Source organism: Schistocerca gregaria, chromosome 1 (assembly GCF_023897955.1).
Source record: "Schistocerca gregaria isolate iqSchGreg1 chromosome 1, iqSchGreg1.2, whole genome shotgun sequence".
Lineage (NCBI taxonomy): Eukaryota > Metazoa > Arthropoda > Insecta > Orthoptera > Acrididae > Schistocerca > Schistocerca gregaria.
In genome coordinates this window covers 553,867,446-553,895,273 of record NC_064920.1, presented here as the reverse complement: position 1 = coordinate 553,895,273, position 27,828 = coordinate 553,867,446, and the positions used below count along the sequence as shown (strand labels likewise).

Sequence of the window (27,828 nt, the reverse complement as noted above, 5' to 3'; positions counted from 1 at the left end):
TCTAAGCGCGCCCTCAGACGGTTAATATATTGACTGTTTGACAATATTTTTGAACGTGTAAGTGTCCCTTTAACGATGTCTCCGCAATTCAAAGAAGTTCGTCGTGACGTTTCACTTCGACCACGATAAAGACGGAGCTGTCAACTGTCTACACGTGTTGCTGTGACGTGTAAAGCTATTGGTGTGTCTTCGGTCGAATCTGTTTGGGCAGTCAAACCACTGTTGTGCCTGTTGAAGTTTGTGTGATTGTGCTTATCATTTCAAAACATGAAGGTGGTTTGGATTGTTTTAGGCTTGTTTTTGATGTTTTGTGAGGTGACATTTGGTCTTTATTTTCATATTGGTGAAACTGAGCGCAAGTGTTTTATTGAAGAAATACCGGACGAAACCACAGTTATAGGTTAGTAGTGTGTATAATACAATATTGTTTCTTAGAATTGTCGTTCTCTCTCCTTTATCTTGTGTAAACGTGACAAGTGGTGTTTAAGAATCGGAGACAATTCTTTATTATCAGTCATACTTCTTAAATAATATTTAACTTTTGTGAGGAGTACTCAAAATCAATGGAAAGCAACTATTGATGTTATTTGAATAGTCATTAGTTTGACTTCGGAATGCTGAACTTTTAAGTGTACAGGTTGGTGAGCAGTGCCAACAAAGATAATGTACGTTTTGTAAAATTTAATTTACATTTGGGGCAGACTTTAGTCAAATATGGGTAACTTTAGGAAGTAAGGAAAAATTTGTCAAAGAAGCGTATATTATGTCAAGGGAAAAATGCTGTGGAAGAGGTTTGCACTATGCCCAGGGATAAATGCTTTTGAGATACATTGATTACGTGGTTCTTCTATAAGTCGAGAACGTTTCAATCCTTCATTGTGTATATGTCTTTAAAGTATGCCATATTTAACAAGTAAGGATGTTTCTATTTTTCAGGAACACAAGAAAATGAATCTCATTACTTTTTGTAGTACTTTGTTACTGATTTGTGTACCAATTGACTTGGATTTTATATAGTCTTTTCCCCTCCCATCCTCTTCCCTGCCTGCCAGACACCAACAAATGTTGGTTGACTGAATAACCTGCTGTTTAACCCGATGTGAATGTTAAGCTGAGAAATTGTTTTTATCTGCAAGCAGTGCAGAGAGGAGAAAACCATCGATTTAACTATCTTTTTTTTGTGCTGCTTGGTCTATTTCACTTACTGTATCTTTCAAGCATTCATTATTTTATGAAATACAGTTTACTCACTTTGTGATCTTCATTTTGCTGACACTCTTGTTGTATTATTATTTTTAAATGTAGTAGTGTAGTGGCCTTAGGCAATCGTGGCTTAATGGCAGGAATGTGCGTAACCTAAGTGCCAAATATGCAGTCTCTTTACTTATTTTTAGTGGTGTCATTTGTCCACAAACAGGACAGAACGTTGACAATATTTCTTTTGTGTCTAGACCTGTATTATTTTTTGGAATGTAACTTAAAATGACGTAGGCCTACTGGTCTGTAGCAATGCCTAATGCCTTGGCTACAGTGAAAGATGCCAGTGTGCTTGTGAGTTAACAAAGCAGTAGCAGAGGTTTCCGTTAATGCACATTTTCTACTCATTTACTCACCCAACAGTTCTGGAACAAGAGTAGAATGTAGCTACACACACACACACCCTGATGTTACCACCTAAAGTTTCCTCCAGGTGAATAAATGCCAAAAATTGAAATTTATAGTAAACCTAATTATTGAAATTTGTGTGTTGTGGTGGTCTTTGAACTGTATAATTAATTTTTAGGAGCAAAATCTCTGCTTTACAAGAACATTGATCTGAAAGTAAGAGGATACATTATGACTTAAGTTCCACTTGAAACTACAGCCATTTAATAAACTGATCAAAATAACAAAGTGATCACAGTTGGAAGGGGACAATGTAAGACATTTGCCTTGGCCAACGCACAAGACCTGGCTGCAGCAGCAACAGCTGTTGTGTGGGGTTTACTTAGTGGGATGCTAACAGCCTTGTCAATTTCCTGTGTACTTTGCAGTTAGTTCAATATATTCTGTCACATAAAATGAACAAACCGTGTGGAGAAACCTGACAGACAGTATCAGTGAATCACTTTGTTATAGTACTAGCATAAAGTGCTGTATGTAACTGACTTTGATAACTAGCTCTTGACATAGGAGAGTGAAATAACACCTTTGAATATGACTGGTGTGACTGAGCTGATTGTTGTTGTTATAATAGTTGTCCTTTAAACAAATAGCTCTCAATCATGTTATTCTGATTGAAATGTAATTCAGAGATTGAAAGGAGCACATCACTGCTGACAGGATCTCACATTGTAGAACAGCAGTTGCAGTGTGAGAACTCTACAGGAGGTATGCACAGAGAGAGGTCATTAGCCTTACAGTTGTAGATTTTAGCAGGCATTGTGAAATTGTATATTTTTTCTTCCTTCATCTGTTTGTGTATTTTAGGTAATCTGCTTGAAGGATGTGACCTTTACGTATTTTAAGATAAGTCACCTGTGTTTATTAAGTAAGGAATCTAAACCTAAATTCAAAAAGGCAACATTACAAGACTGAAGAAACAAATATAAAATTTGCTAACCAACGTCATGCAACTGGATGATGTTTCTGTGTATGTGCAAAGTGTACGATATCTCAAATACTTAAATAAAACAGAATGAAAATAATTGCTTGGCGCTCTCACTGATCGCAAGTTTCTAATTTGGTTCATAATATTTAATTAATGATGGAAGAAAAGTTTTTCCGGGAAAGAGAAATGTGATATGTTTAAAGGACAGTTACCGTAATGACAATCAACAATGGAATGAATATGGTCACACATTCTGTTGTGTTCAAAATTATGTTGCTCAGTTACTTCGACCATTGGTTACCACAGTCAGTTGCAGCTGGCACCTTAGACCAGTAATGTATCAGTGTGATTCATTGTCACTATATGTGTTGTTTCTCAATATATATAAATTTCAAGTGTTTGGGCTTTTCTGAAAGTATTTGTCTGGAGTGTATCCTTACATGGGGGGAGCGAAACATCGACAGTACAGGCGAGATAGGAAAAGCTGCAGATGTGGTGCTACAGGTTAGGTGGGTAGACTGGATGTCCAATTAGGAGATACTGAGGGAATTGGTTTATAAACATTTTGAGGCATCAAAGAAAATTAAGTTGGTAGTAAAGGGAAGTTTGGGGATAAAAAATTGACGGGGATATCAAGGCTTGACTACAGTAAGCATGTTCAAATGGATTTAGCGTGCAGTAGTTATGCAGTGATGAAGAGGCTTTTACAGCAGGACTATGTAGTGTGCAGAGCTGCATGAAACCAGTCTTTGGACTGAAGACCATAATAGCAATGGGTGATCCTCTGTTAAAACAGTGCAATACCTTGTTGATAGTCCAATGGCACTATTGACACGATTGGGATATAAGCGTCAAGAAATGAAGAACAGATGGTGTCACTAACAGTATGAAAACATTAGCAAAATATAAATTGACAGTCTAACAGAACCTACACAGGATTCTTTTTTTGTGATTAACACATTTAAAACTTCAAAAAGTCAGGTACAGTGAGAAAATAGGGGTTTCCATTATGGTCATAAATGTAACTATGGCATGCTGAATGCATATAAAAATAATGTTATAATGCTTGTAACCAAACTATCACCATTGAATCTAAAGAGGCATCAGGGTACCCTACAGATTAGTCTGTCACTGCACCTTCATAAAAACCTGTGCAGTTAGTATGCAATACTAACCAAAACATTGTTCTCAAGGCTCACCAGCTCCACTAGGCCTATGTAGATATAGTAAATAAAATTATGTGAGAGCCACCACCCACAAAATCTAAGCAAGGCATTAAGAACAAAATTCATAACTAAGATCTAAAACTGAAAGATACAAACTAAAACATTCCAGGCACTATGTAACACATGATATCATTTTCAAGTAATGTATTTGTGGCTAATGTTGTTCACTAGACCCCCCAACAACGAGTGGTCCTGAATGGCTCAGTTAGGACAATATTTCGCATGTGTTAGTGTGTGTGTGCAAATGCACATTTTCATAAATAACTTACAATATAGGATGTTATTCTTTCTTCTGATTAAACCACTGTCGTGTGTGTTATATATGCTCCCTTATATTTTTCCATTTCGTGCGTTTTGACTTGAAACCACTCCTGAGTATTAATGAAAGTAGTGAATTGCAGTTGTATTTGGGAGGAGTGAGGTTAAAATCTCTGTTCAGCTGTCCAGAGTTAAGTTTTTTAGTATTCTGGATCACTTTAGGTAGTTGAGATGTTCCTTTTGATAAAGGCTGATGCCCTTCGCCATTCTTGTAGTCAGAATTTGTGCTCAGTCTGTGGTGACGTTGCAGTCATTGTGATTTAAAACCATAATCTAGTGCTCCATTCTTGTAAATATTTCAAGGTTTTAACAATTATTTTAATTGTTCTTAGCTGAAGCCACAAAATAATAGAGAAAGGCAAAATTGTATTTTTAGATGAAGCCATTCCTTTTTTTTCCCTTCGGTTGCAACTGCAGCGGATCATGCTCTCCTTACCTACCTTTTGCGTAATCTCAATGTGTACAATAGTGGGAGTTATCATTCAGTATTCTGCCAAAGTGATTTCTGAAATGCTATTGATTTTTTGCTTTATGGTGTCCGCTGTTTTTGATTACGATATTTTGTTTCAGTTAACTACAAGGTTGAATTATATGATCCCAAAAGTGGAGGATTTATGCCATCAAGTCCAGGAATTGGGATGCATGTTGAAGCAAGAGATCCTGATGATAAAGTCTTATTATCAAGAGTAAGTAAAATAATCTACTATACAGATGCCAAGGTCACATCATTATATGAAGTTTCAACTCAAAAGCGTGGGTGAAGAAGTTATTAACCATCTATACTTCTTGAATGAACTGTTAAAACACTGTTTTGTTATACATAAACGGATTTTTTTTTACGTGTATGATTGGTAGGTGTTGTAATTAAAACTGCAGGTATATTACTTAAGTACGTTCTTAAGTGTTATGATGATGTATAAATATTTCTCAGGATGAGCTTACAGTAGAGCTTTATCTCTCATATAGGTTTGCCCATAGATAACAGAACGCAGCATGTCATTCTCAATGGAGAGAAGTCTTCCGAAGTAAAAGTGATTTCAGGTGTGCCGCAGGGGAGCGTTGTAGGACCGTTGCTGTTCACAATATACATAAATGACCTTATGGATGACATTGGAAGTTCACTGAGGCTTCTTGCGGATGATGCTGTGGTATATCGAGAGGTTGTAACAATGGGAAATTGTACTGAAATGCAGGAGGATCTGCAGCGAATTGACGCATGGTGCAGGGAATGGCAATTGAATCTCAATGTAGGCAAGTGTAATGTGCTGCGAATATATAGAAAGAAAGATCCCACATCATTTAGCTACAATATAGCAGGTCAGCAACTGGAAGCAGTTAATTCCATAAATTATCTGGGAGTATGCATTAGGAGTGATTTAAAATGGAATGATCATATAATGTTGATCGTTGGTAAAGCAGATGCCAGACTGAGATTCATTGGAAGAATCCTAAGGAAATGCAATCCGAAAACAAAGGAAGTAGGTTACAGTACGCTTGTTCACCCACTGCTTGAATACTGCTCAGCAGTATGGGATCTGTACCAGATAGGGTTGATAGAAGAAGTAGAGAGATCCAACAGGGAGCAGTGCGCTTCATTACAGATCATTTAGTAATCGCGAAAGCGTTACGGAGATGATAGATAAACTCCATCGGAAGACTCTGCAGCAGAGATGCTCAGTAGCTCGGTACGGGCTTTTGTTGAAGTTTCGAGAGCATACCTTCACCGAGGAGTCGAGCACTATGTTGCTTCCTCCTACGTATATCTTGCAAAGAGACCATGAGGATAAAATCAGAGAGATTAGAGCCCACACAGAGGCATACCGAAAATCCTTCTTTCCACGAACAATACGAGACTGGAATGGAAGGGAGAACCGATAGAGGTACTCAAGGTACCCTCTGCCACGCACTGTCAGGTGGCTTGCGGAGTAGGATGTAGATGTAGATAGTTTTTGACTGGGAACATCACTGTTGTTCTGCAGTAACAGAAACTAAACAGTCCCAAAAACATTTCAGACTGGTTGCATATCTGCAAATGTGCATGGATTTAGATGCTAGGGCAGCAGGGAATGAAGAAGAAGCCTGAGAAAAGAACTTTACTGTAAAATAAAAACAAAGCAGTAACTAACCATTTTCTGTTGGTTTGGAAGTGTAAAGCCATGAAGAGTCAAAATCTGCTGCAGGGTAACATCCAGTACCATCGTGGTCCATCCTGTGCACTGCAACATGCTTGGATCCTGCTGGATGTGCTGATCCTCTCTTTGATGGCAACCTTCCTCGAGATCATCCACTGTGAGAAGGATCCGTGCAACTATGCACTGCAAGATTCAACCAGTCTCCTCTCTCCAGAGTAGTGAGAAGTGCCCAAAACATGACTTAACCACTGAACACATGGGACTGTATACCTGAGACATACATTGGTAATTGGCCACCACCAAACTCTGCGACAATGGTGATCTAGCTTCTGACAAGTCGTGCATTTATCCACGAAGAGAGCCCAATGCCATATCATAGATGAAAGGCGTCCATTCATGTTGCCGTGTCCACCTGTGATGCTGGCGGGTTTGTACTGCTCTAAGCAATGCATGCCTCTAGGTCAAGTGTATTTGTGTGGTGGAGGTGGTTGCTTTCCGACTAATTAGAAGGCCATTTTGTTTAGTCTCCTTTAGCAGTGTGCTATGGTGTTGTGGTGCAAGAATTTAATGTGTACCAGGATTGCAGACAGGTACATGCATACAGATAAAAAATAATTATTTTTTTGAGGTTGTAATTGTTAAGAAAATCTCATGTTCAAGGAATCATTTATAGTTCTGAAATTATAAACTTGATTATATCCTGAAAGACTGAAAAATTAGAAGCCTATGTAAACTATGTGAGGATAATGTTTATAATCACATTTTTGACTGTTTCCACAGTCTTTAATTGTTGAATGTACTCCAGGCATGCTTCAAATAAAAAGAAACAAGAAACCAGATTTCATTGACACTCAGCATTATTATTGTAAAACATCAGAAACTGGAAAACTACATTTCCATCAGCAATTTTCTAGCATTTATGTTCTAACAATATTTTGAAACTGTATCAGGCACAGAAGCATTGTTAAAGATCCCTATTTTTAATGATGTGTTTTTTCTGTGATACACAGGATGTCCACGTTAAATATATAATAATATAAAAGGTAATGGCTAGAGAAGTAATCGAGGTGGTTTGCTTCAACAAAATGTCTTTTCTGGTTGCTTGTGGCAGTTGATACCACTTGCACATGTGTGTAGCTGCTTTGTTCGTGTAAACTCACATTGGTAACCACGTGAACTCTACAACAGAAGGTATTCTGTGTGCTTTCTCTTGTGGAGCTTAAGTCTGTTACACTGCTACAATGTAATTTTCAGTGAGAGTATGGACTGCGACAACTGACGATGTTCTCACTAACGTAACAATCAAGAAATGGGACATGTGGCTTCAGGAAAGTGGGATTTAGTTTTTGATGTCTGACCGCCACACCAAGCACACAGTTCCAGAGACTACTGTTGAATTAAGTCATATGTCCTTCCAGTAGAGCCTATGTTAAGTCAATCCAACAAGCAAGCAGGTAGTTATAGTTACCTCGTTAGACAGTACATGATTTAGTCTGTATACAAACCGTAACAGAGTAAATCCTGAGGATAAGCTGTGATGGAAGGCATTCATGGAGACAATTCTGACAAAAATGGATGAAAATGAGGCTGTTTGCAATTTCATCTGTTTCCTGGATGAGGTTACATTCCACATATCCAGCATGGGGTGCTCTGAATGTGAGTGTGCCATGTAGAGTGTTGAAAGAGAGTTTTATAGGCCCATTGTTCTTCATGGAGCCTACAGTTAACACAACAATGTAAATAGCCATGTTGGGGCTATTGCTGTGGCACAACTTCGTCGTGATGTGATCTTTCAACAAAATTGTGCCCTAGGGATGTGTAATTCATGAACAAATTAGTTGTAATGAACTAGTCCATGAAAGGAAATGTTCAGAGCGGTCTTTTTTTTAAGTGAACTATAGTTCTTTTACTCCTCGCTTCTCCTGCCTATTGGAAGTAGGAATGTGCACAAATAAATTTCCTGTCCCCTGATATGTGACTATTCTCCACTCCCAGGACCTAAGTGTCCATAGTTCTGAACGCATAATGGTGAAATGCACAAACTGTGTCTGATCAGAAGTCCAAAACCGTATCGTTAGTTCACTTAGTTCAGCTCGGGCTGCAGTTCTGAACTTGTTGGGTAGTTCATTTGAACTATTCATCAAGCTAGTCCAGTAAGAACTACCTCACAAGGAATAGTCCTGTTAAAAAGAGCTACTTTGCTAATCTCTATGGTGCACCATTCCATTCTGCGAGCATTGAGGGATTGCTTGTATCATGAGTTACCATATTATTTGAGTGGGACAGGTAGTCTATCGATTGCCCCCCCCCCCCCCTCGAAGCCTAGACATTAAGCGACTTGATTTTTTCTAGTCAAGTTTATCAGTGATTAGTTTGTAATCCACCAGACGTGTGCCTTTGCATTCGTGTAGCTATTGCAAATGTTATGACGGCAATGTTGCAAATCACTTGCAGAAAAGTGGAGTACAGGTTAGATGTCTGTTGTGTCAATTGAGTTACCATTCTTGTGGAAGCATGTCATCAATAAATACCTCAATAACATCACAACTTTTTACATTTTACACTGAGGTGACAAAAATTGTTGGAAATGATAGGCACATATACAAATGGCGCTATTTATCATGTACACAAGGTTTAAAAGGGCAGTGCATTGCCAGAGCTGTCTTTTGTACTCAGGTGATTCGAGTGAAATGGTGTCTGATGTGAGTATGGCCTCATGACGGAAATAAACAGACTAACAGACTTTGAAACCAGAATGATAGTTGGAGACTGGCACATGGGACATTTCATTTCAGAAATTTATAGGGAATTCAGTATTCTGAGGTCCACAGTGTCAAGAGTGTGCCTAAATACCAAATTTCAGGCATTACATTGCACCACGGACAATCCAGGGACAGTCGGCCTCCGCCGAGGGCAGTGCCGTTTGTGTAGAGTTGTAAGCACTAAGAGACAAGCAACATTGCATTGTATGACCACAGAAATCATTGTGGGGAGTACGATGAGTGTATCAGTTTGGACAGTTTGGTGAAATCTGGTGTTAATGAATGGGATATGACGGAGATGACAGATGTGAGTGAGTGCCTATGATAAGAGCATGGCACCACCTGCAAAACCTCTCCTGGGCTTGTGACCATGTTGGTTATATCCTAGATGATTGAAGAACTGTGGCCTGGTCAGATGAGTCCCAATTTCAGATAAGAGCAGATGACAGGCTCGTTTGTGGTGCAGACCTCATGAAGTCATGGACACAAATTGTCAGCAAGGCACAGTGCAAACGGGGGTGACTCCATAATAGTGTGCGCTACCTTTACATGGGATGGGCTGGGTCCTCTGTTCCAGCTGAACTGGTCATTGACTGGAAATGGTTGTGTTTGGCTATTTGGACACCATTTGCAGCCATACATGGACTTCATCTTCCCAAACAACGAGGGAATGTTTGTTGATGATAGTGTGCCATGTCACTGGCCACAATTGTTCCCAGTTGATTTGAAGAACTTTCTGGACAATTTGAGTGAAAGATTATCACCTAATATGACTCCCGTAGAACATTTACGGGACCTAATCAAAGGATCTGTTTGTGCACAGAATCCTGCACCGGCAGCAGTTTCAGAGTTATGGATGGCTACAGAGGCAGCATGGCTCAATATTTCTGCAGGGGACTTCCAACAACTTGTTGAGTCCAAGCTACGTTGAATTTCTGCACTACACTGGTAAAAGGAGGTCCAACACAATATTAGGAGGTAACCCATTACTTTTGTCACTTCAGTGTATATTGTAATTTGGTTAACCTGGACACCCTGTACTACAGTTACTAATTCTGTTATGATTATCTACCAATTTACTAGTCAACTTCAACTTAAGATTTGCAGTTGCATTACAGATTTAAGCATTAGTTCACCTTGGACATCGGTTTCAAATTTTGCTGATGCTGTGAAAGATGCAAGTCCTGCTTCTCTTTTCAACATCACTGTGTTAGATAGGCAGTTTTCCCCTTGACTTTCAAGTTTAGAGTGATGTGTCTCTACCCTTTGTATCTGCCTCATAGCATCAAGGACAAATCATTGCTGATACAAATACTGGTTGGTAAAACCTCAATTACCTCTTGGCACTTAAAAGTGCAGCTAGCCAGAGTAAAATGTATGCTTAGAAAAATGGCAGCATTTCTTTAATCTTGTATTTCATATTTGCAGGGGAAACTAATACACATTTTAAATAGTTATACTTTCTGTTTTATATTTTTATTTGATGTTTGTACCTAAATATTTCATATACTTACCTCAGAAAAGGTGCAGTGGACAGTGCTGCTGTAATTATGAGACACAAGCTTCACTTGGTTGATGATGTGATTGCAGTATACACTCAGTCATTCATACATTGTGCTGAGTGCATCATTTTGAGGTAGCAACATTAGGTGGGAATGAGATGCAACTTGTACATAAACAGAAAGAGGATGGCAGTATTAACTATTGTAGGCAACAATTTATTTATGCCATTTACACTCTAAAAGACTATTACTGAACATATTGTTGAATTCAACCGAGCATTCAACTTGTGGAAAATGTAGCTAGAGTGGATGAGTAATTCCATGAGTTGTTAGTTGATAGTATTACCTCTAATCGTTATTTCATGTGTGAAAGTGTTTCTGGTGTGTTTCTTACCAGAACAGCATGACTGTCTAAAAATCTTAATATGCCTTTTCTTTTGTAGGTGTATAGCTCCGAGGGTAGAATTTCATTCACATCGCAGACCCCAGGCGAGCATGTGATATGCCTGTATTCCAACAGCACTAGCTGGTTCAGTGGATCACAACTAGTAAGTAACGTGTAAATGGAGAAATAATGCACTTCTTTTCTATCAAAACAAATTTCATACAGAGTGCATTTTTGTCTTTTGTTCTACTACCTCTTGTACATACTTATAAGGAGGTTTCCAAAGTGCAGTAAATATACTACATTTTCATCACAATCTGATGTGTTTAATATATTGTACCATAATAATATATCGGGCATTATATTCTGAGTGATGATACAAATATTTAAAGAATCTGACTGAAAATCAATACCTGCTTTAAAAATAAACAAGAGAATGTAACAATCATACCAGTCTGTGCACCACTATATTGACATTCTGATGATAATGTCAGTACCTCTAAGAAAAGTAATAGAATCTGATAAACAATAACAAATCCAATAAAAATGATAAGAGGAATTTCATGTGACAGTAGGACAAACACTTTAGAATGAACATTCAGTGGGTAGCTTCAGATGTGACACCATAAATGACAGAAGTCATAAATGCATTTTATCAAACAGAGAAATTGTATGTTTTATAATGGTCCTAAAAGACTGTAGAATTTCAAGGGTCATAGACTTTCAGGATGCAGAGTAAAGCTGAGATCAGAATTGTAAGATTGTAGGTGTTTTTTTTTTTTTTTTTTTTTTTTTTTTTTTTTTTTTTTTTTTTTTTTTTTTGAAGAACAGGCAGATATGTCAGAGTATATATATATATATATATATATATATATATATATATATATATATATATATATATATATTTAAAAAAAAAAGTTCAGCTTAGATGAAAATGGAGGTTTTTTAGTCACACACAAAATAGGAAATTATTTAACAAAGGTACTAATGCAAATTACAAAATGTAGATATGAAGAAATCAAAAGAAAAGATAATCTTAAACTAAAGAAGGCAACAATTAAACAGATAGTAAGAGTTTCAAGCAAATGGTAATGGGGATACATACAGAATCACTGAGTAAGGTGGCATAGTGGTTAGCACACTGGACTTGCGTTCAGGATGACGATGGTTGAAACCCATATTCAGCCATCCAGATGTAGGTTTTCTGTGATCTCCCTAAATGCCGGGATTGTTCCTTGCCCATCCTTGAGATTGGGCTTGTGCTCTGTCTGATGAGGCAAAATATTATGACCACCTGCTTAATAGCTTGTTTGTCCATCATTGGAACAAAATACATTGTTGATTCTATGTATCAGGGATCCAACAGTTTGTTGGTAGCTTAGTGGAGTTATGTGGCATTACATGTCTAGGCACAGGTCATGTAATCCTCATAAATAACAGGCTGCTGATTTGCTTGCATGGAGATGGTGACTGATAGTGACCCAGTTGCATTCCATAGGATTTACATAAGGCAATACATCAATATGGGTTCATTACAATGCTGCTGAAACCAATGTAGCAAGGTTCCTGGTCAGAGACATGGACAGTTACACTGCTGAAAGATGACATTGCTGTCAGAGAAGACATCAAGCATGAACTCTCCGTTGATCCATTATGGACCGTGGGACAACAGCTGGCATGTATTTCTTGATGCAATAATTTACCAACAACCGTATGTATTGCAGAAATTTATTTTATGAGTTTGTTATGTGCTACCAGTTTCGGCATTACATTTATACCATCTTCAGACCCCACACGTCATAGTCGTAAAATCGCTATTCGCAGAAGGAGCAATATAACTGGATCCATGAATCAAATCGTTATGCAACAGCTCTTGGTGGCCAGGCGACACAGACTGAGGCGGTTTGCAAACATCGATGTTTGTGAACCGCCTCAGTCTGTGTCGCCTGGCCACCAAGAGCTGTTGCATAACGATTTGATTCACGGATCCAGTTATATGGTTCTTTCCATGTATAGCGATTTTACGACTATGATGTGTGGGGCCTGAAGATGGTATCAATGTAATGCCGAGACTGGTAGCACATGAGAAGTTAGTAAAATAAATTTCTGCAATACATACGGCTGATGGTAAATTATTTCATCAAGAAATCAAGCATAAAGGGATGCAGGTTGTTTGCAGATGTCAGTGTGTCTCTTCCATTACTACCACATGTCCCATGCAAGCGCAGGAAAATGTCACCCATAGCATAATAGTGCTCACACCAGCCTGCACCCTTAGTGTGCTGCACATTTCAAGCCAATGTTCCCCTTGATGGTGGCTTTTGTGGAGATGACCATGGTCATAATGTTATGGCGTATCAGTGTATCTTTGAGAGGGTGTGAGAAGCTGAAATGAAAATTTGTCAAAGGAAACAGTTGTAGTGCAAAGAAAAGAAAACAGAAGCTGAGGTTGGTTATGACTGTGTTCCATCAATTATGGTGCCAGGTTGAAACAGAAACAAAGATAGTTAATAGTGAAAAAAATTATGTTCTATAAGAAATGACAGCTGAAGTGTGTAAATCTAAGCAAGGTATGAAGAGGGTGAAGGCAGTTGACATGATTAACTCGAGAGGCAAAGTAACTTAAAAGGAAGTAGGAAAAATATTTTCAGAATGTCTCCAGAGGAAGCTGTTTCTCCAAAACTAGAACACGGTGTTAATTATTTTATTTGACAAGAGAGGAGTCAGACACACAAAATATGCTCAACCTGTCAGTCTCCTCTTTGTAATTTACAAAATATTCTTTAAAACTGTCACTAACAACATAGAAACATAAGGATTTATTCTGGCCAAGGCTGATTTTAAAAGTGGAAGTAACACATAATGAAATGGTAGAGTGGAGTAAAAAGTATCAACTACCATTTTGTTGCAATTTTATAGACTTTGAGAACTTTTTATTCAGTTTCAACAATCATTGTTAACAGTCCTAGATATTTATTAGAGGTGGTTCTCATGTCCATCAGGCTCACTTACAATTCATTGTCCAGGAGTGGACCACATGAAACCAGTGGCTCGACTACAAGAGTAGAGAAATGAGTCAGCTCCAGCATTCCAGTCACAGCAAGGATATTGGTTGATTATGATGATGAATACCATACTATAAAAATTGCATACACAACAAGTATATTTTGATGAACAATAAGAGATTTGTTCAAATTTCCACACACTAGTAATTTTGCACCAATGGTGTGTTTAATGTGTAACTTCCAGAAGTTTCAGTATCGTATGTACGTTAGTTATTGTTCAGTACTGTATTGAGTAGAAAATTGTGTCTCACAGTTTGCGAATTTCAAGATGGCAAACTTACAGGAACAATGCATCTGCATTAAATTTTGCATGAAACTCAAGAAATACTTTTACAGGCACGCCAAATGATTCAGGAAGCCTATGGCAATGAGTGCTTAAGCCGTACTCGGTGTTACGAATGGTTCACACAGTTTAAAAATGGCTGGCAAAATTGTGCATGCCAATTGAATACTGACTATCAGAGAGGTTGCAGAAGAATGTAACATTTCGGTTGGATCATGTCATGAAATCCCGACACAGTATCTTGGAATGCATTATGTTGCTGCCAAGTTTGTCCCATGGCTCAGGATTCAAGACCATAAAAACCTTTGCCTCACAATCTGTAACGAGCTTTTGGATCGTGCATATGAGGACAAGATGTTCCTTAAGAGAATCGTAGCTGGTGATGAGACATGGGTCTATGATTATGATGTTAGGACCAAGGTTCAGTCTTCGCAAAGGGTGAGGAATGGTTCTCAGAGACAAAAAAAAGCTCATCAGCTCAGGTGAGGTGTCAAAGCCATGCTGATAGTTTTCTTTGACTTTGAAGGATGAACTGTGAGAGTGGCCTGAAATGTGACTATACAATTCATGGCTCTTGCATCACAATTATGCCTGACTATTGCAGAAAAAATGAAGTCATTGTGCTAACTTATCCTCTGTACTCTCCAGACCTGACCCTTGCGAACTTCTTTTATTTCCAAAGTTGAAAACCATATTGAAAAGACAAAACTTTGTGACAGTAGATGAGATAAAATAAAATTCACTGATGAGGCTTCGTGCGATTCAGCGAGAGGTATACCAACACTGCTACCGAAAGTGGAAACAGCTTTAGAAGCGGTGTATCAATTGTGGAGGATAGTATTTCGAAAAAGACCATGCACAATAAATAAAAGATAAGCGTATAAAAATTTTGTGAACAAAGTTCCAGAATTTTTTGATCAGACCTCGTATGTTCACGTTTGCTATCTTATTTCTTATTAGTTTCAAAAGATTGTAGTACCAGAAAATGGTCATGCATTTTGTTCTTTGAGCATGTGCTTGGAGTCAATTTGATCCATTTATAAAATCATTTTGTAATTGTTCACTGAAGGATAAAATATTTTTATGCTATCTAAATGTATAATACAATTAAAAACACACATTCTTGGGGTGTATAAAAATAATCATTTATTTTAATATAGTTACCTGCCTGGGACTTGGGGACTAGAATGGACCTGTGGTAATTCCTAGTGTGTTGTAAGACGTGACTGGAAGCAGTCTTATGCCTAGTCAAGCTTTTACAATGACGACTCGGCTATTATTATGACACCTGTCTATTTTAGCTTATTTTTCAAACTTTTACTTAACCTTTTCAGCTTAATTACGTATTGTCTCAATTTAGGGCTTGACCTCCACTTTACTAAATTTCACAGAATTGTGGGCTGTAGAGGAAGGACACTTTACCTACTATTCAAAAGGGATTTAGGGTCGCACCCAAAATCTAGTGCCATAGCCGATCCGTCATGGGTGGGATCATCACATACTATATGACTGTTGTAGCCCCCGAAAATGCAGGGATAACACTGCTGATGCCTAAGTTTTACATTCCCATGTATGCCAGAAAGAAGGTGCCTCTCCAGTCCGGGCACAGAGACTACAGACAATGGCTACCATACCAGCTAGTCTATGTTGTGGTGCCCATGGGGAGAGTCTCTGATTGGAATGAAAGCATCAGGGTGGACAGTCCGCAATTAAATGAAGCAAATTCATCCATACCAGCATCTGTGCCAATACAGCCCGCTCAGCAAATAGAAAACAAGATTTTTTTAATGCAAAGGCTTAAAACTCCATGGTGTTTCCATCCATGGCCACACCATAGGATGAGGATCAGGCAAGGAGAAATGGATGTGGACACTTTGCCCAGTTCTTGGAATGGTCCAAAACTGACAGTGAGTCTTTTGGGATGAAGCTACTGTTTTTCGATGAAATTATTGACAGTAAGTTTGAAGAAGTTTTTGCAATGGAGAAATTAAGAAATGGATCTCTGTTGATCAAAACTTTGGATGCTAATCAATCATAGGCACTTCTCTAACACTACAGAGAGACAATGAACTGCACTGTAACCTCGAGTGGCCTGGAGTACATTTTGTTCATCCTATTCAGGGAGAACCAAAAGATAATAGGATGGACACTGGAGCTTTCTTCCTAGACTTTGAAGAAATACTTATCTTGAGAAAGTTAAGGTCGTGGTCTACACGTGTGATGTCAAATTATTTTAGGTGACAAAGATGTGGACACATGTCCAACTGTATGCATGAGGCCATGTAGAAGGAGAATACATGAGAATACAGGCCCCTATGTATGTAAACTGCCCTTGACACCATCCCCTTCGTTCACTGATATGTTCAGGTTTCAAAACAGAGAAGAAAATCCCCCATTTGACAGCCTAACTTACCAAGATGCTAAGAAGCAGTTTGAGCAACTCCACCCAAACGATACGAGTTCAAACTTTGCAGGCATTGTATCAAAATCCACACCTAGGATGATGACCAGGCCTTAAACGGCATGTCCTGGCCTTATCCACATGTCACTGCCTTTTTCTCATTTGGGGAAGGGACATTGGCTCCATTGACCCCCAAACCCGCACTGGTGGTATCCACCCAGTTGTCCTTCTCCAGCATCATCAGGGAAGAGGACGACACTTACCAAGATGTCACCCTCCCAGGATGAGAGAGACTAGTATTGTACTACCAACCAGTGCCTGAAAGAGCCACAGGCTGCATGTTTTAGAAAAGAATGGTGCTCATTTGTCCCAAAAGTCAAGACAAGAAACTAAAATCTCACAGGGAAAGGAGAAAAAATCAAAAGTTTATCCGAATTCTGCCGTTCTCGTCGCACCATAACTGTATTGGATGAACTGGGCTATATTACTGTTCTATGTCACTTCACTTTGCAGAACACCAACTCCAGGGGTCATACAGAAAGTATGTAATATAGACATCTATTTTCTCCCACAAAAACTGGTTATCCACTTTTGTCAACTCAGGACTGTGCATCTTCTACAGGAACTTTATTTCAGTGACCTGTTACATGAAGTTCTTGAAAATTTCAGATTTTTAGGCCTGTTGTTTGACATTAAGTTAATATGGTTATCTTATGTACATTAGAAACTGAAGACCCTCAGATTTCTCAGCAGCACCTTCTGGGGCACAGAGCATACAGTTCTACAAGTCTACAAACCTTTGATTTTATCCTGCATCGACTGTGAATCTGTTGCCTCGAGTTGGCAGCACCATCAGTATTGAGCTTGTTAGACGATGTCCACCACAGTGGAGTGTGGTTGGCAAGTGGAGCCTTTTGTACAAGCCCCATTGACAGCCTCTTGGTGGAATTGGTATCCCACCACTGAGATCTAGATGCCAGCAACTCTTGGCAAACTGTGCAGTCACAGTGTATCAGATGCTATCCATCCATGTTACTCAATGCTGTTTCACAGCAAACAGTTTAAACTGTTTGCGAGTGGCTAAAAAATGGGTGGACCAGCTGGGATACAATTCTGCAAGGACCGCCAACTGCCCTCTCTTGCCTGTATACACAGAGTTCTCTCTCAGCCCCCCCCCCCCCCCCCACCCTGCCCCCCTTTCCCCTCCCCTCCTACCCATGCCATGTACCCACTCCTATGATTTGGTTGGACCTCTTCTGTGACCCCAAGGAAAATACTGATCTCATCATTCTCCATAACTATCTCAATTCGACATGCATCCTACACAGATGGGTTGAAATTCAGTGACAGGGCTTTTCCATGCACAGGGGCAGGAGGAGTATTCTCTACCTGGTGCATGCAGTTCATGCTCTACAAAGTTGTTCACTATAGCGTGTGTGTATTGTTGAAGAGGGCCTTAATGGCCGAAAGCTATAATTGTGAGAGTCTTTTTGTTATGCCTATTTGCGACTCAGCATCTCCGCTATACTGTCAGGTATGATGTGTGTTGAAAATTGTGTAATGCCTATCAGTTATTTGGATTTTAAAGTGAATTAATAAATGGCAGACTGCAACACATTTGGCATATTTTCAGAGAGATTAAAGTGTTCAGTTAAAGATGTGACCTGCAAGGCTTTGTGTCACTTACCTTTGAGCCATGCTCATTTGTTGAATTGATACCAATATGAAAAAAAAAACCCTGTATGACTCATCATCATGTTTTCTGTTAAGCATGAGTATTTTACAAAGAAGCACAACAAACCAAAATGGGGACCGTTACAAGAAGTGTTCTTTGTATTATAAGGAGAAACTGTGTTTATCAGGAATTATCAAGCAAGTTATCCAAATTCTGAACTTTTTCACTGTACTTTACTATCAAATATTTTGGAGTCATGATATTTTCCTTGAACTGTTTTCATTAATGGAATTAAGATTTGACATACCAATAGCTGATTTCCTATACCATCATATAGACACCATGCTATAAAGCTCATTTCTTTTCTCTTTTTCCATTTGTTAAGAGGGTGCACCTAGACATACAGGTTGGAGAACATGCTGTGGACTATGCCAATGTTGCACAAAAGGAAAAGCTTTCTGAGATTCAGCTCAGAGTTCGTCAACTTCTTGATCAAGTTGAGCAGATAGCAAAAGAACAGAATTACCAAAGGGTGAGTTACTTTTACCAATTAAAATGAGCAGTTTTGTTGCCTTCTGTTATTTCAGGTACTAAACATGTGGTGTCGAGGTATGGGTTGACAAAACTGTTGGACGGGGTCAGTATATTATAATGTTACATTTTTATACATGTAAAAAAAAAAATGAATGAGTGTTTCAGATGACATGCAACCGTAGAAAGGAAATACAGATCCGAAACAAACAGTTCCACTTTCTTGTTATGATTTAATTTTCATCACAATCTAGCCAGTAATCTCTGTATGTGATTTTGTGTTATGGTAAATACAGGGTGTCTGTGTTAAACATACAATAATATAAAATGTAATGACTTGAGAAGTAATTTATTCTAGGTTTGCTTCCACATGTATGGTAACTCTTAATGTTTTCTGTTTGTTCGGCAGTTGGTATCCTTGTGTGCATGTGTGTGGCTGCTTGCGTCATGTAAATGCATGTCAGTAGCCATGTGGACTCCACAGCAGAAGGCATTCTGCAGATTCCTCTTGTGGAACTAAAGTCTGTTACACAGTATGGACTGCGATCAACTAATGTTATCTCATTTACGTAACAATCAAGAAATGGGATAAGTGGCTCCGGGAAACTGGGAGTTCGCTTTCAGTGTTGGCCACCATGCCAAACACAGAGTTCCAGAGCTTGCTATTGAATTAATCAGTACACATCCTTCCAGCGGAGTCCTCATAAATCAATCTGACAAGCAAGTAAGCAGTTACAGGTATCTCATTTGACAGCACACAATGTTGTCCATTAAAGGTTGTGCCTATAAGCATAAAAACTGCAACTTATCACAAAATCAAGCCTGAGAAAGGCCGTGACAGAAGGCATTCAGGGAGGCAATTCTGGCAAAAATGCATGAAAGTGATTTCATCCATTTCTGAAATGAGGCTACGTTGCACACTTCCAGCAAGGTAAACATGCACATTTTCCACATATGGGGAACTGAAAGCTTCCCCCCCCCCCCCCCCCCCTCCAGTGCACAAACCTGACTGTCCGAAAGTGAATTTGCGGTGTGCATTGTTGAAGGAAAAGATTATAGGTCCATTCTTTGTCGCAGAGCCTACGGTTAATGCAATAACATACATAGACATGTTGGAACTGTATGCTACACCACAACTTCCTCATGACATAATCTTTCAATAAGATGGTGCCCTATGCCATTTTGCGAATGTTGAAGGATTTCTTGGATCACGAGTTTCCAGACAGCTGGATTGGCAGTTGTTATCAATCAGTTGCTTGGCTCCCTAGAAGCCCAGACATTATGCCACTTGATTTTTTCCTGTGGGGTTTATCAGAATCGAGTGTACTAGACTCCAGTTTGTGATTTACCATACCTGCACCATTGCATTCGCGTAGTTATTGAAAATGTTACACCAGCAATGTTGAAAAGTACTTGGAGAGTAGTGGTATATAGATTACAGGTCTATTGTGCCACTAATTGTGCTCATATCTAGGTGTATTTTCGTGTGTAAAAAAACATTGATTTACCATACATGCAGAAACGTACCATAAATAAATATATCAATTACTTCTCAAGTTATTACATTTTCTATTATTATGTGGTTAACCCAAGTACCTTGTTTAAGTTTTAGCAATAAGCACTAAGGTGCAAATAACTTTCATTAGATGAGACTGACCAAATTATCGGACAACTAAATAAAGAATTTTTCCCAGCTTCATGATGTGTGATACAGAATTACTGCATATGCTGGGCAAGTAGACAATACACTGATAAGGCTAGTGCATAAGCATTCAAGTAATTTTGTATATAAAGCATGAATTGCGTAGTATCACATGCAGAAAGCTCACAGGCCTTCACATGAAGACAACTCGCACAAACATGGCCACCATCATCTCTGGGTCTTAAGGCCTGACACTTCGACCCTTACAAGGGTTTGTGTTACCCTCAGCCTTAATGTCCAGAGACAGCAGTGGCCGTGTTTGTGTGTCTTATAATTACGTGAGTGTGTGTGGTTTTATTATTTGTAATGAAGGACTTTGAAAGATGGATATTTCTAGCATTATTTTTCATTGTGACTGTCTGCGACTCAGTGCACCCTCTATGTTGTGAGTAGCAATCTATCATTTCCATATTGTCAGGCAGCAGCAGCCAGCTGAGACACACGCAGCAACAGGAAAGTAACCGATTTTGTGACTTTCATGAGTTCCTAACTAGGAGCGAATTTTGTAATATCATGTGTATGCTTTAATAGTTTAAATCCTTGAGTTTGTGCATGTTAATTTAATATTTAATAGCCAAAGTTCTCGCGTTTTCATTTGCATCGGAAAGTAAACCAATTTTGTCACGTATTAGAAGTTCCTAATCAGGGGTAAATTATTTAGTTTCACCTGAGTGCTTCGGTAGTTAGGTTTTTGAATCTCTGTGTATTGATTTAATTTATTAGACACAGCTTTGCATTTCCATCAGTGTCTACAGTAGAGTTGCTCAGAAGGTGTCGATAGTCCATTTATCTGCATAGTTTAGTTTTTCACGGTCTTTAGTATGGATGGGGACTGCGATTGTTGTCTGCAGTTGAGAGCCGAGTTAGTGACACTTGTTCACAGCTCCAGTCTGTGATGGCTGTGGTTACACAGCTTGAGGTTGTAGTGGATGGGCACAACTGTTGTGGGCTGGCTGTGGGGATCCAAAGGACATCCAGCATGTCTGACTCCTCCGATTGGTCTTCACCGGTAGCCAGCTCAGTTATTGCTCGCACTGAGGTCGTCCTCTCACCTGTGGTCAAATGGGAGGTCGTCCCGGATCCTAGCAGGTTACAAAATACTTCCCAGGTGGCCGCATGCAAGGTCTCCTCGGTTTGTCTGACAAACAAGTTCCAGGTGCTGTCTGTGGCTGACACTGTTGCTGAGCCAGATGTCGTCACTTGTCCCTGTTTCAGAGGAAACCTCTCAGCTGGCAAGATCCGGACAATCACAGAGGGTGGGATTATTGATAGTTGGGAGCTCCACTATTAGGTGCATTATGGACGTGGCTGCCAAGAAGGGAAAGAAAACCAATGTGCACTCCGTGTGCATACCGGGTGGAGTCATTCCAGATGTGGAATGGGTCCTCTCTAATGCCATGAAGAGCACAGGGTGTAGCCAACTGCAGGTGGTGGCTCACGTTGGTACCAATGATGTGTGTCACTTTGGATCAGAAGAGATTCTCTCTGGTTTTGAGCGACTAATAGAAGTGGTAAAGGCTGCCAGTCTTGCTTGCAAGACGAAAGCAGAGCTGACAATTTGCAGCATAGTTGACAGGACCGGGACCGAAGCGTCTCTGATACAGAGTTCTGCTGAATAGGTCAGGTGCCATATGCAGGAGGTGGCTACACGGGTAGCAGGTGCTGTGTTTTGAGGACTGGGCAGTTTTCTAGGTTAGAGGGTCTCGGAAAAACAGAAGAAGGACTTCATTCACAAAGGATGCAGCCTGAACACAGGAAAAACGTAGGTACAGGAACCATTGGTATAACAGTTGTAAATTGTCATAGCTGTATCGGGAAAGTACCAGAGCTCCAAGCGCTAATAGAAATCACTGATGCTGAAATCATTATAGGCACTGAGAGCTGGCTAAAGCTGGCGATAAGCTCAGCTAAAGTTTTTGCGAAGATCCTATCGGTGTTCCAAAAGGATAGGCTAAACACAGTTGGCGGTGGTGTGTGTGTGTGTGTGTGTTGCTGTTAGAAGTAGTTTATCTTGTCATGAAATTGAAGTAGATAGTTCCTGTGAGTTAGTATGGGCAGAGGTTATTGTTGGCAACCGGAATAAAGTAATAATAGGATCCTTTTACTGATCTCCCACTTCAGATGATACAGTTGCTGAAAGATTCAAAGAAAACTTGAGATTGATTTCAAACATATGATTATAGTTGGTGGTGACTGTAATTTACTCATGACATGTTGGTAAAAATACATGTTTAATTTTGGAGGTACGCATAAAACATCATCCGGAGTTGTGCTAAATGTATTCTCTGAAAATTTTTTAGAGCATTTTGTAAATGGTTGTGAAAACACTTGACCTCTTAGCAACAAATAATCCTCAGTTAATAACAAGCATCAAAATGGATACAGGGATTAGTGAACACAGGGTTGTCATAGCAAGATTGAATATTGTAACCCCCAAGTCTTTCAAAAATAAACGAAAAATATACCTATTCAAAAAAACAAATAAAAATTCACTTGGTGCCTTCCTGAGAGACACACTCCACTTCTTCCGAATTAATAATAGAAGCGTATACCAGATGTGGCTTGAATTCAAAGAAATAGTATCAGCAGCAATTGAGAGGTTTATACTAAATAAATTAATGAACAACAGAGCTGATCCTCCTTTGTACACAAAACAGGTCAGAACACTTTTGCTGAAACAAACAAACAAACATGCCAAATTTAAACAGACGCAAAATCCCCATGATTGGCGATCTTTTACAGAAGCTCAAAATTTAGCGTGGACTTCAATGCGAGATGCTTATAATAATTTCCGCAATAAAACTTTGTCTTGAAACCTGGCCGAAAATCCAAAGAGATTTTGGTCGGATGTGAAGTATATTAGCGGCAAGAAACAATCAATGCCTTCACTGTGCGATAGCAATGGAGATGCTATTGAAGACAGTGCTGCCAAAGTAGAGTTACTAAACACAGCCTTCCAATGCCTTCACAAAAGAAGATGAAGTAAATATTCCAGAATTCGAATCAAGAACAGCTACCAACATGAGTAACATAGAAGTAAATATCCTCGGAGTAGTGAAGCAACTTAAATCACTTAATAAAAGCAAGTCTTCTGGTCCAGACCTTATACCAATTACGTTCCTTTCGGAGTATGCTGATGCGTTAGCTCCATACTTAACAATCATATACAACCGTTCGCTTGACGAAAGATACGTACCCAAATACTGGAAAGTTGCACAGGCTGCATCAATATTCAAGAAAGGTATTAGGAGTAATCCACTAAATTACAGGCCTATATCATTAATGTCGATATGCAGCAGGATTTTGGAACATACATTGTGTTTGAACATTATGAATTACTTCGAAGGAAAAAAAAAGGTCTATTGACACACAGTCAACATTGATTTAGGCAACAGCATTCTTTTGAAACACAACTAGCTCTGTATTCCCACGACGTGTTGAGTGCTATTAACAAGGTATTTCAGATTGATTCCATATTTCTAAATGGCTTTTGACATTGTACCACACAAACGACTTGTAGTGAAATTTTGTGCTTATGGAATATCAGTTATGTGATTTCCTGTCAGAGAGGTAACAGTTCGTAGTAATTGACGGAAAGTCATCGAGTAAAACAGAAGTGACTTCTGGCGTTCCCCAATATGGTGTTATAGGCCCTTTGCTGTACCTTATCTATACAAACGATTTGGGAGACAATCTGAGCAGTCGTCTTAGGTTGTTTGCAGATGATGCTGTCATTTATTGACTAATAAAGTCATCAGAAGATCAAAACAAGTTGCAAAACAATTTAGAAAGGATGGTGCGAAAATTGGCAGAAGTTTAACGGATTAAACTTCAGTTACACGATAAATCAGTCTCATCTAAAGGCCATAAATTCAACTAAACAAATAGGAATTACAGTTATGAACAACTTAAAATGGAAGGAACACACACAAAATGTTCTGGGGAAGGCTAACCAAATACTGCGTTTTATTGGCAGGACATTTAGAAAATGTAGCAGATCTATTAAGGAGACTGCCTACACTGAGCTTGTCCGTCCTCTTTTAGTATACTGCTGCGTGGTGTGGGATTCTTACCTGTTAGGATTGACGGAGTACATTGAAAAAGTTCAAAGAAGGGCAGCACATTTTGTATTATTGCAAAATATGGGAGAGAGAGTCACTGAAATGACACAGGATTTGGGCTGGACATCATTAAAAGAAGGTGTTTTTCGCTGCTACGGAATCTTCTCATGAAATTCCAATCACCAACTTTCTCCTCCAAATGCAAAAATATTTTGTTGACACCGACCTACATAGGGAGAAACGATCAGCACGATAAAATAAGGTTATTCAGTGCTTGTATGGAAATATACAGAGTTCTTTCCACACACTATACAAGATTGGAATAATAAGAGAATTGTGAAGATGATTCGATGAACCCTCCGCTGGGCACTTAAATGTGATTTGCAGAATATCCATGTGGATGTAGACGTTGTTATTCCATATGAACTTCAGTTGTTTGAAGCGTGAATTGCCGAAAAGTTGTACAAATGCTGATAGCACATCAAAGGTATTGTTACTTCTTGCCTCGCACAACTGTGATTCCAACATATTTTGTGTGGTTCAGAATTACAATTTGTCCTTTTACTATCTTGGAATCTTTGTGAAATTAGGAAACTTCATTTCACCATGTTCTCCAGTATAGTTCCCTAGACCAAATATTGATGAATTATTAAATTTATGTTTTGTGAGCAGTGTCTGACGTGGGAATATTAAAGTTAGTATGGGATGTGGGGATAGTAAAATTGATGCATTACAGATCATTTCCAGGAAACAAAAACCATAAACAGTTCCAAGAAAACACTTCCCCACACTTGTATTATATAGGTTAGTGTTCAGTAGTATCACTTTTTCCTGTACACACGTCAACGGCCTCAATTTAAGCATTAGTTCTTAACGAAGTGATTTTCATATTGGACTTCCTCAGAGTAATTTTTTGCAGTTTACAGATTAGTGTGTAATCATAATTGTTTCATATGTTGAATGAAATCACTGTTTAGTGAAGGATGCTGTTCGCCATAAATGATAGTTCTGTTTTTTGTACAGTGTTTTGTATTTATAATATCTATTCCATAAGCCACCTTATGATGTGTAGTAAAAGCACTTCTGTTACCACTATCTTCCCCCTCTTTCCATATCCATTTAAAAATGGTTGTCAGTAGAGCTCTCCATGTGACATCCAATATCATCGTGATCACTGTGGCAGATCTATGTGGGAGGAAGTAGTAAGTTATGTAAATTGCATCACAGTAATAGCGTTAAGTCACACAGAGCAAATTAAGTAAGTATGGTTTTGTTAAGTGTGTTTCAGTAGTTCTGTGCCAATATATACCTTATATGAAAAAAATTGGATGACCTGTAGTGGGGTCATCTTATTTTTCTTGTTTGTGGGAGTTGCTGGTGACAGATGTTGACTTTGGAATCAACTGTAATATGTTAGAGCAAGAAACATCTATTTTATGAAAAACTGTCCCGGTCATGTGTGCATCAAACTGTTTCACAAACTACATGTGCATCACAATTTTGTCTTAATTATCTGTTTCTAATGGATCTCATGGCATTGTTTCACAAGACAATGAAATGAATGACTGAATCCATTTTTCTTGTTGGTCTGTCAGTGTGTTGATATCTGACAGGAAGTGCAATGCTACATTAAGTTTTGGTAAAGATCAGTGGTGGAAGAATTATTTGTAACTGTATAGTGCCTCTAAGAAAATGAGACATATGTTTATCTCTTGATAATGTCTGATTCCTTGCTTTGTATGAATAGCAGTGTAACTAAAGCCAATGATTCACTATGTAGTAGTAGTATTAGTAGTAGTGGACATGCTTATGAGCTACAACTTGTACCCAGTGAATGAACTTACTGTTCATCATTGAAACATTGAAATGATATCTTGGAAGCAAGCACACATCAGCATATCATTGTAGATGTAACATGTCAATTTTGTTTCTTATTTAACTTACAGTTTCGTGAAGAGAGATTCCGCCAAACAAGTGAGAGCACCAGTCAGCGAGTGCTTTGGTGGTCTATCACACAGACAGTCATTTTGCTCGCAATGGGGGCTTGGCAAATGCGCCATTTGAAGAGTTTCTTTGAAGCCAAGAAACTTGTATAAATCTGTGCTGGTTGCAAGTGACACCTCGGTTGTACATGGCCAGAAGTGTAAATAACATTTGAACATTTTGCAGAGTGAACACAATGTTATTTTCATATGGTGTAAAATTTACATGAGTATTTATTTGCTGTTGATATAAATTCGGATTAAAAAATAAAAAGTCTTAAATTTGTTTACTGTTAATTTTCAGAACATAACTTATAATGTAAGACATCTAAATACTCCAGTTGCCTCTCCTCCTACTTTCTCACCCTTTCCCCGTCTCCTTTCTTCTGTCCCTCCCTCTTTCACAGTCTCTCTTCCTTCATTCTTTTTATTTTGATATTGTTTGCATTAAAAAATTGAAAGATCTTTTGTTGTTAACCATGTCTGTGTGTGTAATATGTGGACTTCATTGTTAATGTAAAATACCTGAGTGATTGTAACAATTTTTATATTGAAGATAAATTTGTTTTATCTTTCTGTGTGGAAAAATGGCTATAAGGTTATTGTGCAGTTACGAATCAGAACAAAGACTGTAAAGAGCTTGTTTAAATAAAGAAGCTTTATTAAAATAAAGGAGAATTTCACTAAAAAAATTTGTATATATAGATGAGTCTTCTTATTGATAACAGAGGTTCTTACAATATGAATATTTGTAAAATTAAAGGCAAAAAATGAGATCTGCATTCATTGGTAGTAAAAAGTGGAAACTGATTTAGCTGACAGAAAAGCATAAGCTCAAAGCTCTCCTTCCATTCTGCAGTGCTACGTAAGCCGATAGGGTAATTGCTAGACAAGTATGCCCACACTGAAACTCAACAAAATGTTTCATTAAGTGAAAGAAGGTCTTGGTTGTAGGGTACCAGTTGTACGGAGCTAGCTTGTGAATGAGTGAAAAGTACACGTGAAAGACGATCCACACAGTGGCATGGTACAAATTCAGAAATTTTGAAATCAACAATAGCAAAATATAGCTTTAAAAATGGCGTAACGAGCTCACTGGAAAAGTTAGTAGTTTTCTTCTTAAAAGAGCACACTGGTTACTTTGAGTGCTGTAAATGGTGTGGAAGGTACTAGCATCATATGACTGTGAAGTGGTGTGCATGTGCCAGTCGAC

General features: G+C 38.7%; 1 protein-coding gene across 1 annotated transcript; it reads left to right on the top strand.

Annotated features, from left to right (window-relative positions):
- Positions 1–77: 77 nt before the first annotated feature.
- Positions 78–26,901, top strand: LOC126356199 (transmembrane emp24 domain-containing protein eca). Its single transcript, XM_050007003.1, has 5 exons — positions 78–400; positions 4,705–4,820; positions 10,974–11,078; positions 18,725–18,871; positions 26,580–26,901. Exons 1-5 carry the CDS (start codon positions 268–270, stop codon positions 26,727–26,729), a joined length of 651 nt encoding a protein of 216 aa, XP_049862960.1. The 5' UTR covers positions 78–267; the 3' UTR covers positions 26,730–26,901.
- The last annotated feature ends 927 nt before the right edge of the window (positions 26,902–27,828 follow it).